The 11028-nt window shown below is 50.4% G+C and overlaps 1 protein-coding gene across 1 annotated transcript; it reads left to right on the top strand.

Moving 5' to 3' along the window:
* The first annotated feature begins 2587 nt into the window (after window positions 1-2587).
* Window positions 2588-6677, top strand: CD207 (CD207 molecule, langerin). Its single transcript, XM_010829795.1, has 6 exons — window positions 2588-2679; window positions 2777-2893; window positions 4264-4638; window positions 5194-5345; window positions 5967-6085; window positions 6527-6677. The coding sequence occupies exons 1-6, from the start codon at window positions 2604-2606 to the stop codon at window positions 6675-6677; spliced, it is 990 nt and encodes a 329-aa protein (XP_010828097.1). The 5' UTR covers window positions 2588-2603.
* The last annotated feature ends 4351 nt before the right edge of the window (window positions 6678-11028 follow it).

An 11028-nucleotide genomic window follows, 5' to 3' on the forward strand; every position in this document is an offset into this window, starting at 1 on the left:
ACTTTCACTTTTCACTTTCATGCGCTGGAGAAGGAAATGGCAACCCACTCCAGTGTTCCTGCCTGGAGAATCCCAGGGATGGCGGAGCCTGGTGAGCTGCTGTCTATGGGGTCGCACAAAGTCAGACACGACTGAAGCGACTTAGCAGCAGCAGCAGCAGCAGCCTGCAGAAGGAGCTGCAAGGGGCCTATAAGTGCAATGAACTGGTCAGACAGGGAGGTGGGATCCTCTCAAATATCAAAGGCATCAGAAGCTCCTGCAAGTAGAGTTATTTCCTTGGTCCTGATCATTTAGCCTCTAACCTGGGTCCCTGATACCAACCTGTTCTCCAGTTCCACTGGCTCAGAGTCAGCGGGGCTAGGTCAGCTTTCTAGTCCTGTGGCTGGAGTTGTTAGGCATATTTGGATAAGATTTAAAATCACTCTTGACTCATGCTTTTACAATTGGAGGCTGTAGAAAAATGTAGTGGCTCCCAAGAGACAGATTCCAGTCCACAGGCTGGAATTTCAGAGTTGAGTCATGATTAGCCATCACCATTTCCATTCATTTCTCTTTCATGCATCCATCCATCTTCTACCCATCCATCCACCCATCCACCCATCCTTTCATACACCCATTTTCTATCCATCCATCCAACCATCCATCCATCCAATTATCTGAACTCCCTTCCTTTTCTCTTTCCCTTCCTCGCTTCCCTCCTCTCTTTTCTATCTTCCAGGAAATATTTGTTTAGAATATGTTTTATACCAGGTTCCTCAGATTTGGCAGACCTCTTCAAAGCATGAGAGGCTTCCCAGAAGAAAACTTAATCCCTCGGAGAGGGACACCAAATCAGCTGCTCTCTGCCCTGAGCATCTCCCATGAATGAAAGAACAGCTCCTGGTCTGATGTTGCTGATCCTCCCCACTTTGTCTGAGGCCCTCACGAGTGCAGGAAGCAGAGAGGAGAACCCAACTCTTACATGTACATTTGAATCTCAAGCCCCATTTTATAAAGGGATACTGGCTTCCCAGGTGGAGCTAGTGGTAAAGAACCTGCCCGCCAACGCAGGAGGCTTAAGAGAGGCTGGTTCAGTCCCTAGATCAAGAAGATCCCCTGGAGGAGGACATAGCAACCCACTCCAGTATTCTTGCCTGGAGAATCCTATGGACAAAGGAGCCTGGCAGGCTATAGTCCATAGGGTTGCACAGAGTTGGACATGACTGAAGCGACTTGACATGTATCACCTAAGATGCCTTAACAACAGAAAGTTGAACATTTTATTGCAGTGGTCTCCTTACTGGTCTCCCTGCTTCCAGACCCCCCACACCCTGGTCTCTGCTTCTAACCGTGATAAGAGTGATCTTTCTTCAATGTTCCTGTCCTTGTCTCTCTACTGCCTAAAGTCCTTCACTGGCTCCACATCACCCAGAAGCCAGAGTTAAAGCTCCTTAACAGAAGGGTCTTTATGATCTGACTCCAAGTGCTCCCTTAGCCCATGCCCTCCCCACTCTAGTCATATACTTTACACTCTAACAGTGCCAAACCACTTACAACTCACCAGGCACACCATACTTCCGAATATGCTAATCTCTCTACTTGGAACTTCTTACCATGACTCCAGTCTCTGTACTCCCTTTGACTTGTGCACATTCTTCTATCATTAAGTTAATCACCCTGTGTGTGCGTGCATGTTCATTTGTGTCCGACTCTTTTCGACGCTATGGACCACAGCCCGCCAGGCTCCTCTGTCCATGGGATTCTCCAGGCAAGAACATTGGAGTGAGTTGCCACGCCCTCCTCCTGGGGATCTCCCTGACCCAGTGATCAACCCGCATCCCTGGTGTCTCTTGCACTGCAGGCAGATTCTTTACCACTGAGCCACAGGGGACGTGTTGTCATTTATTTGCTCAGGTCTTTCTTTTCTGGCTTCCCTGGTGGCAGAGACAGTAAAGAATCTGCCTGCAGTGCAGGAGACCCAGGTTTGATCTCTGCATCAGGAAGATCCCTGGAGCAGGGAATGGCAATCCACTCCAGTGTTCTTGCCTGGAGAATTCCGTGGACAGAGGAGCCCGGCAGCCTACAGTCCGTGGGGTCCCAAAGAGTCGGACGTGACTGAGTAACTGACACTTTCACTTTTTTTTCTACTAGGCAGAATCAGAGGGAAACAGAACTCAGAGGGGAAGGAGGAAAATGACACAGGATGAAGATGGGTGAACTGTTTGAGTGTAAGGGCCATGAGTTATTCAGCTCCGTGGCTCAGTCCTGGTACAGTGCCTGGTACACCGAAGGCACTCAACATGTATTTGTGAGGTGAAAGGATGGCTGAATGGATGATGGATGAGGGCCGTCTTATAAGAGAGAAGGCTTAGCCTGAGGACAAGATGGTTAAAATGTCCGTGTAACAGATTCCCAGAGAAAATGATGGCCTCTTCTTGAAAAGTCAGACTTCTGAGGAGCAGACCGAGCTGCAGCCTAGGACAGGCAAGGCACCTAAGCCAGGAATGGGGAACTTTGGGATGACACAATGAACTCCGGGGGTCATTTCCCTTTTCGTCTAGATAAAAGGTCTTTGGGGAGACAGCTGGCTGGGAGCACCTGTGCCACCAGGGTGAGCGTGCAGGATGAAGACTGCCGACAGCGAGGTCCTTGATGCACACTTCACGGTGGACAAGCAGAACGTCTCCCTCTGGCCCCCAGGCAAGCGTCAGCCTCTGCTCAGAGCCTGCTCAGGGCTCTGTGGCCAAGCTTGCAGTTGGCTGCTCCTTCACCAAATGCTCTCCTCTGCTTCCTGCAGACCCTCCTCCCAAGACGTGTCCGTCCCAGGTTTTGGGGAGACTCCTCACGGTCCGCGCTGTGGTCGTCTTCCTGATGCTGGTCACGGTCACCTCTGTCCTGCTGCAGGCCATTCTCTGTAAGTCCTCAGCTTTGATCTGGGCTCGGTCTTTCCCCAAGGCCAGGGGTCCTTCCCCTCTCTGGTGGGCTCTCCTGCCTCTGGCTTTTCCATGTGTCTTGTTTCCCCCTCTTTCCATGTGCAGTCAGAGAGTCCGCAGTAAGACCAGCTGCTTCTCCTTCCCTTCCAGTTCTGGGGAGATGTTCCTGACTGGGGTCAGCATGCCTGTGCTCAAGGGTGTGCTCTTTCTTCCCAGGAAGTGCTCATCCCATCTTCATCCTGGGTCACTTTTCTCCTTCCTCTCCGAGCTCTGTGTCCCTTTGATTCAGAGCCTTGTGGGGAACCCCCAACAGTGAGCATAATGATTGCTGACCCCATGAGGGGTGGGGTCCCAACTGTAGCTTCATCCCCAACTGACTAGGCCAGGCTAGGCTTAGGGAACAGCTCCCCCAACCTCACAGGGCCCTTTCATGCTCTCTTCACTCTCCTGCTCCCACAAAGATCATGCCAAGGGAGATACCCTACTTCTTCACTGGATGTGTGACTTATCTTTCTTCTTCTTCCTGCTTTGCCAAGCCCAATTGGCCTCTGCTGCTGGTAGAAGCTTCTTCCTCTCATTAGGTCTCCAGATAGCAGACAGAGGGAACATCTGTCTTCTCCTTTCAAGGCCCCAGGACACATTTGGACTTGGACTTAGAGGCTCTGAGTAGAATCTCCCCTGCTTTGAGTCCACTGGTATACATTTGGTGTCTTCTGTGGCCTGAGCCTGTAGCCTGAGCAGACAGTGACAGCGGGTAGGACAAGGGAAGGGGAGAAGTGGTTTCATAATTCTCCCTTCTCGTTTTCTCTGGAGAAGAAATCACTTCCAGACAAGAAGTCTGCATGGCTGGCCCCTCTGATGGCCATGAGGGACCTATGGGCAGTCATGGCGGGGACGGTGCTTCTCTAGGGGATGGGCACTGTGGGGGTCTCTGGAAAGAGAGGGCTGGGAGTCAAGTGATGGGGCCCAGAGTGATGTGAGAAGGATGACAAGGGGGTGACTGAAGGCATCTCTTTACCAAATGTGCCCTGAACATGCAAAGGAAATATAGGACTGGATTCTAATCCCCTCTTCTGCTTACCTATGAGAGCCTCAAACAGAGATCCCATGATTTACCAATCTTTGCATGATCTGCATCTATCAGAGTCCCTGGCACATGGAAGGTGTCCATTCTATGTTTGTTGAATAAATACATTATGACCGAATAGAGGGTAGGTAACTGCTCCTTGGGCTGGGTCCTTGGGAAGCTTGAGCCCATACCTTGCCTCCCCTTCCTTTCATCACCCTGGCAACACCCCACTCTAGTCCCTGAGGGTCCCTGCAGCTGACCTCTTGACTTCCTCAAATTCAGATCCCTGGTTTATGGGCACAATATCAGATGTCAAGACCAACGCCCAGTTGCTGAAAGGTCGTGTGGACAACATCAGCTCCCTGAGTTCTGAGATCAAGAGGAACAGAGGTGGCCTGGTGGCAGTTGGCATTCAGGTCCGGATGGTGAACGCCAGCTTGGATCGCATAAGTTCTCAGATCCGGAGGTTGGAAACAGGCTTGAAGGAAGCCAGTGCACAGCTGCAGGTGCTAACAAGTAGTTGGAAAGCAGTTGATGAGTTAAATGCCCAAATCCCAGAGCTAAAACAAGATTTGGATAAAGCCAGTGCTTTAAATGCAAAGGTCCGGGAACTCCAGAGTGGTTTGGAGAGTATCAGCAAATTGCTTCAACAGCAAAGTAAGTGACTCAGAAAAGAGTGTTGCAAGTTGGTCAGTGGCCTATGGGACCTTATTAGCCTCAGGCATGATGCCATTGGGCTGGTGTGTGTGGAGGAAAGCATGGGCATGGCTGGAAAGTTAAGAAGAGAGGGCTCAGCACTGGAGTTGGGGAGGACTTGGGGGCTGTTCAGGAGAGACAGGACCAGGGACCAGCCAGGGCTCCCACACCAAGCCACAGAATATGAAGACATTAGGGAGTTTCTCTGGGTCCAAACCTCACCACTTTCCAGCAGTTCCTGCTTAGAGCTCAGGGGCTCAGATACTTGTGATGGTCAACGGAGAGACAGTTTCTCGATTCATCCTCTCTCACTCTCCCCTCTCTGAGCCCAGAGACTCTACCAATCTCAGACTTTCAGGATCTGAGGGAGTGTCCCCAAGCTCCTACCCAAGGACCAAAGGACCCCAGAGCCCAGCCCCATTCACTCTGTTTCTGGGATCCTGCTCATATACTCCCACCCAGCCAGCACCAGAGAAAGCAGGAACACCAGCATTCACGTTTCACCCTTGTTCCCAGAGGACATTCTCCAGGTGGTTTCCCAAGGCTGGAAGTACTTCGGGGGGCACTTCTATTACTTTTCTAAAATCTCGAAGACCTGGTACAGTGCCCAGCAGATCTGTATATCGAGGGACTCCCACCTGACCTCAGTGACCTCAGAGCGTGAACAGGTGAGTGCTGTCCCGTGGGCGCTAGGAAGGGGGTATATTGGTAGCTGTATCAGGCAGGATGGGCAATATGATGCTTCAGTGACAAATATTCCCAAATATCAGTAATTCTTCATGATTACCTCTCACTTACACACTACATGTCCAACAAGGGCCAGCAAGGCGTTTTGCTCATTGTGGCTACTTAAGGGCTTAGGCCAGAGGAGATTTCATATCAACATACGTTTCCACAATTGCTGAGGTAAGAAAAGGGAACGTGGTACATTGTATGTTGGCTCTTAAAGCCTGGAAACAACACATTTCGTTGGCCAAACAAAGGATGCAGTATTTGTAGCTTCAAAGAGGGCAGGATAGTGCCACCTTTCCATGTGCCCAGAAAAATAGAAATATTTGTGAATAGCGTTAATGACACCATCTAACCCAGGAAGTCCTCTCCCTGCTGAAACAGAATATTAAACAAGCTCCTTTCATCTTAAGTGGGCCAGCAGAGCGGGTCAGAGTCAGAGTCAGGATGGAGTCCCAACCCTGTGTCTGTGGGTTCAGGGGCTGTGGCTGAGGATGGGTGAAGATGCCCAGAGAGACAGATGCTCTGACGCCTCATCTCTGCCTACTGTCTTCCTGTAGGAGTTCCTCTACAGGACAGCAGGCGGACTTCCCTACTGGATCGGCCTGACCAAAGCAGGGAGCGAGGGGGACTGGCACTGGGTGGATGGCACTCTGTACAACAAGGTCCAGAGTGAGAAGTAAGTCCTGAGAACCCGCTGTCCCAGGCTGCTTTCTTGGGCTGGGTCCAGGGCACGAAGAGTCGGGGGAGAGTCCCACTGACCGCAAAGTTTGCCATCCTTCCTGTCCTTGATCAGCAGGAACATTGACCAGAGATCTAGCTGATCTCTGCCACTGATTGGCTGGGGTTTGGCAGCATGGCCATCCACTCAGCTTTGGCAGGGACCTCATTCTAAATCTAGGTCTTTGCACCGTGGGTTCCTATAGGGCCTTGAGAGTGGGTGGGCTGGGGTGGCCCTAAGTTGGGGGGAGATTATAGGCTCAGAGGTTGACGGATAACCGGTCCCTTTCCTCTCAGGCATGGAAAAATTTGCAACCCTACCACCCCAGACCGAAACTGGGGTTGAGGTCTCTCATTCACTCACTGGCAATGCATTTTGCTTTGTTTTTCCCTTCGGTAGGTTCTGGATTCCAGGAGAACCCAACAACGTTGGGAACAACGAACACTGTGTCACCCTAAAGACGTCCTTACTGCGGTCATGGAACGATGCCTCCTGTGACAATACATTTCTTTTTATCTGTAAGCGGTCCTATAAACCATCAGAACCATGACCGGACTGGCCCCTATGCCAGCACTTTAAGCTCCAAAGCTCATTGAATTCAAGGAAATGCTCCTGTCTCCTTTGTCCTCCAAGGTGATTTTGAACCTTAATTTTTCATGCTTTAAAGTTGTCCTGAAGGCATTCCAGAGTCCATCTACCTTGGCTGGGAATTCTCTGGCCCCAGAGTGGCTATCCTTTCCACTTCAGCTTCAAAGGCAGATGAAGTGGAAAGGATATCTTGGGTTGAAATGCAGAGGTGAGGGTGGAGAGAATAAGTTTGCACTGCTCCAGTGAGATGGACCAGGATACAGCATCTGGGGCAGCACCCTGGAGGGGTCTGTCCCTTTGGAGAAGCCTTAGCTTTACTGTGTGAAATTTGTGTACGACCACCCCAGAGATTCTCCGGAGACCGAGACTCAGGGTGTTTCCAGTTGATACCCCAGAATTCCCAGTTGCCTTCCTAAGTGTTCTCAGTGGGAGAGCTCTGCTTTTGGTAGGCCCTATTCATGCCATCTACCCATGGTCCCCTTCATCCTTATCCTCTGAGACCTGAGCCCCTTCTTCCCTGGGATACGCTTGACTGGTTCAGGTCAGAGGCTGGATGGAAACGTGTCTCTGCAGACCTAGACCAGTATCCACGTGCTTCTCCCTACCCATCACTTGCTGGGTGCTCCTCCCCGGGTCCCAGTCTGTCTGCCCAGCTCCTCTGCCTTGTCCCCTGGGCCTCCTCTTCTGCATCTCCTCTCTTCCCAGGGGTCAGGGGAAGCGGCCTTCAGTAGAGAGGGCACCCCAGCTTCATTAGAATAAAATGCTGCCTGGGAACAGGCCACTCTCATTTTCTTCCTGGGGGTACAGGTGGATGTGTGGGGTGGAGGGAACATCTGCTCCACTGGATATGAAATTCTGGGGTGTCCTCAGGAAACAGGGGTTCAAATAACAGAAAGTCCCAGCCCTGGAAATGCCATAAAATATGAGCAGTACTTATCTTTGATTTTTACTGAAATGCAGCCGAATAGGACTGCAGGGTCTGGCGTGTCACCACCTTCTGGGTGGTCTTTCTTCTTAGACATTCGTGGACCAGCTTCTGTTCTCTGGCTTTGCACTGGATGGGGAGATGCGTCAGGTCTCCCATTCTTCACAGAGACCCTGATCACAGCCATCAGGTCCAAATCTGCCATCCAGGGGCTGAAGCAGGAATCCAGGCTGCACAGACAGAGTGGAGCCGAGAGGAAGCAGAAAGGGGTGCTCTGTGAACGCATGGCAGGCTCAGCAGAGCGGCCCTCCCCTCCTCGGCGTCCTTGTTAGGTGCCCTCTTTAGGGTCCTGGGGGGAGGATGTTTTTCTTCAATGACTGTGACCAGCAGAGTGGTGTTCTGGTTGTGAAGAGGTTGAACTGGAGGGGTATTAGGAGGAAGCTTGAAGGAACACGGGGCAAATGGCCTTTTTAAAAATATGGTGATGATGAGGAATGAACAGTCAGTGATGGGGTTCATGTGAGAGCATTTGCCCAAAGCTCCAGGGGCATCTGAAGTCTGGGGGTGGGGGCACATCAGGGGAGTGCAGACCGGCGAGCACGCAGGGTAGGCTGTGTGGGCATGGAAGGCATCTGCATCTTCTCCAAGAAATACTTGGCTGTTCTTACTCTTCATAATTTGAAGTAGCAAATTACGGGAGAATATTATTTCTTCCCAGTGTCAACTACCTGCTCAGAGCACGAGCTGATGGAGACATGAAATACAAGTTGTAGGATCAGAGCTGCCTCTAGGGAACTTTCCCATTGTGCTCCCAAACCTGACTCTGCTTTCCATTGTACTGTCGTGCCTGGCCTGTTAGTCACCGCGTCTGGGCTGCAGTGTGTTGTGTGTTCTTTTTAATTAAAAAAATTAAAAAAAATTTCCTGGATGATTACATTTTATTCACTTTTTGATGTGGTTTTATTCCATTTTTTAATTAATTTATTTTAATTGGAGGATAATTACTTTACAACATTGTGATGGCTTTGGCCATACATCGACATGAGTCAGCCATGGGTACACATGTGTCCCCCATCCTGAACGCCCCTCCCACACCTCGCCCCACCCCATCCCTCTTGGTTGTCCCAGAGTGCTAGTTTTGAGTGCCTTGCTACATGCATCGAACCTGCGCTGGTCATCTATTTTACAAACGGTAATACACCATTAAATAAATGTTTAATTTATTTCTTTGCTTTTGGCAGTGCTGGGTCTTTGTTGCTGCACACAGGCTTTCTCTAGTTGAGCGGGGCCTACCCTCTAGCTGTGGCGAGTGGGCTTCCCATTCAGCGGCTTCTCTTTTTGCGGAGCATGGGTTCTAGGCACACTGTGCTGAGCTGTGCTTAGTCGCTCAGTCATAGACTGTGTGACCCCATGGACTGTGTAACCTGCCAGGCTCCTCTGTCCATGGGGATTCTCCAGGCAAGAACACTGGGGTGGGTTGCCATGCCCTCCTCCAGGGGATCTTCCCAACCCAGGGATCGAACCCAGGTCTTCTGCATTGCAGTCAGATTCTACCATCTGAGCCACCAGGGAAACCCAAGAATGCTAGAGTGGGTAGTCTATCCCTTCTCCAGGGGATCTTCCCAACCCAGGAATTGAACTGGGGTCTCCTGCACTGCAGGCGGATTCTTTACAGCTGAGCTACCAGGGAAGCCCTCCGCTTCAGTGTTTGCGGAGTACAGGCTTAGTTGCTCTGCAGCATGTGGAATCTTCCCAGACCAGGGATCCGACCCGTGTCCCCTGTGTTGGCAGACAGATTCTCAAGCACTGGATGACCAAGAAGTTCCTGTGCTGCTGTGCTGAGCAGCATGTGACCCCGCCCCACACTCCAGCTTCCTCCCCGAGGTAGGCACTTGTCACTAGGGCAGCGGATTCAAAGGCTTGCATTGTAAGACCTAAAATTTCACTTATTGCCGGGACAATTTTTGGGTCTTACAGGGCCCCCAAAGCCTAACTATGGGTTCCCCCACGCTCACCAGATATATTCCCTGACCTGGCCCGTTCCCCTTGACTGGATCAGCTGACCTCCACCCATTTTCAACCTACTGGGTTCCTCTAACCTGCCAGTACAGAAACTTCAAACAAGTCTGTCAGATCCTCTTGCAGGAACTGGGGGCACTGTATCCTCTTGTTGCTGCAAAGCCTGTCTCCCACAGCCCTTGCTGGTTCCCTCTGGTTTCAGGTGTAACCCCCATGTGGCCTGGCATGGTATCTGGTGTCCTCCTCCAGACTATGACTATGTGTGACTAATAAGATGCTGTGGGTCTTATCTGTCCAGTGTAAGATGCCAGGCATTTGGCCATCTTGTACTGTCTGGAACAAGAAATGCCTCCCTCACTGCTATGGGCTGATTGAACCCACCCCCTCATAATTCTTATGTTAAAATCCTAATCCCAATGGGATAATGTTAGGCGATGGAGCCTTTTGGAAGTAATTAAGTTACCAGAGTGAAGTCCTCACGATGTGATTAGTGCCCTTATAAGAAGAGACTGATGATGTATAGAACAGACTTATGGACTCTGTGGGAGAGGGAGAGGGTGGGAAGATTTGGGAGAATGGCATTGAAGCATGTATAATATCATGTATGAAATGAGTCGCCAGTCCAGTTTCGATGCACGATACTGGATGCTTGGGGCTGGTGCACTGGGATGACCCAGAGGGATGGTATGGGGAGGGAGGAGGGAGGAGGGTTCAGGATGGGGAACACATGTATACCTGTGGCGGATTCATTTCGATATTTGGCAAAACTAACACAATATTGTAAAGTTTAAAAATAAAATAAAATTAAAAAAAATAAAATGTAAAAAAAAATAAATAAATAAAGCCAAACAAGCAGTCAAAAAAAAAAAAAAAAGAGAAGAGACTGAGAGCTTGCTTCTTTCTGCTTTCTGCGTTTACAACAAGAAGGCTCTCTACAAAACAGAAAAGAGAGCCTCTCCAGGAACTGAGTCCACAGCATCCTGACCTTGGATTTCCCAGCCTCCAGAACTGGGAGAAAGAAATTTCTCTTGTGTGAGCCTCTTAGTTCATGATGTTTTTGTTATAGCAGCCTGAATTTACTGAGACACTCACCACTGCGGTAAATAAGAAGCAATCAGAACAAGGCTGGAGAAGGCAATGGCAACCCACTCCAGTACTCTTGCCTGGGAAATCCCATGGATGGAGGAGCCTGGTAGGCTGCAGTCCATGGGGTCGTGAAGAGTCAGACGTGACTGAGCGACTTCACTTTCACTTTTCACTTTCATGCACTGGAGAAGGAAATGGCAACCCACTCCAGTACTCTTGCCTGGGAAATCCCATGGATGGAGGAGCCTGGTAGGCTGCAGTCCATGGGGTCGTGAAGAGTCAG

The sequence above is a fragment of the Bison bison genome, unplaced genomic scaffold, assembly GCF_000754665.1.
Source record: "Bison bison bison isolate TAMUID 2011002044 unplaced genomic scaffold, Bison_UMD1.0 scf7180017864508, whole genome shotgun sequence".
Taxonomy (NCBI): Eukaryota; Metazoa; Chordata; class Mammalia; order Artiodactyla; family Bovidae; genus Bison; species Bison bison.

What these genes read in the sequence shown, in the direction of transcription:
- CD207 (XM_010829795.1), top strand. Translation starts at nt 2,604, where the DNA reads ATGAAGACTGCCGACAGCGAGGTCCTTGATGCACACTTCACGGTGGAC. An exon ending in CGTCTCCCTCTGGCCCCCAG is followed by an intron (nt 2,680 to 2,776) that starts GCAAGCGTCAGC and finishes TGCTTCCTGCAG; the next exon opens with ACCCTCCTCCCAAGACGTGT. An exon ending in AACAAGGTCCAGAGTGAGAA is followed by an intron (nt 6,086 to 6,526) that starts GTAAGTCCTGAG and finishes TCCCTTCGGTAG; the next exon opens with GTTCTGGATTCCAGGAGAAC.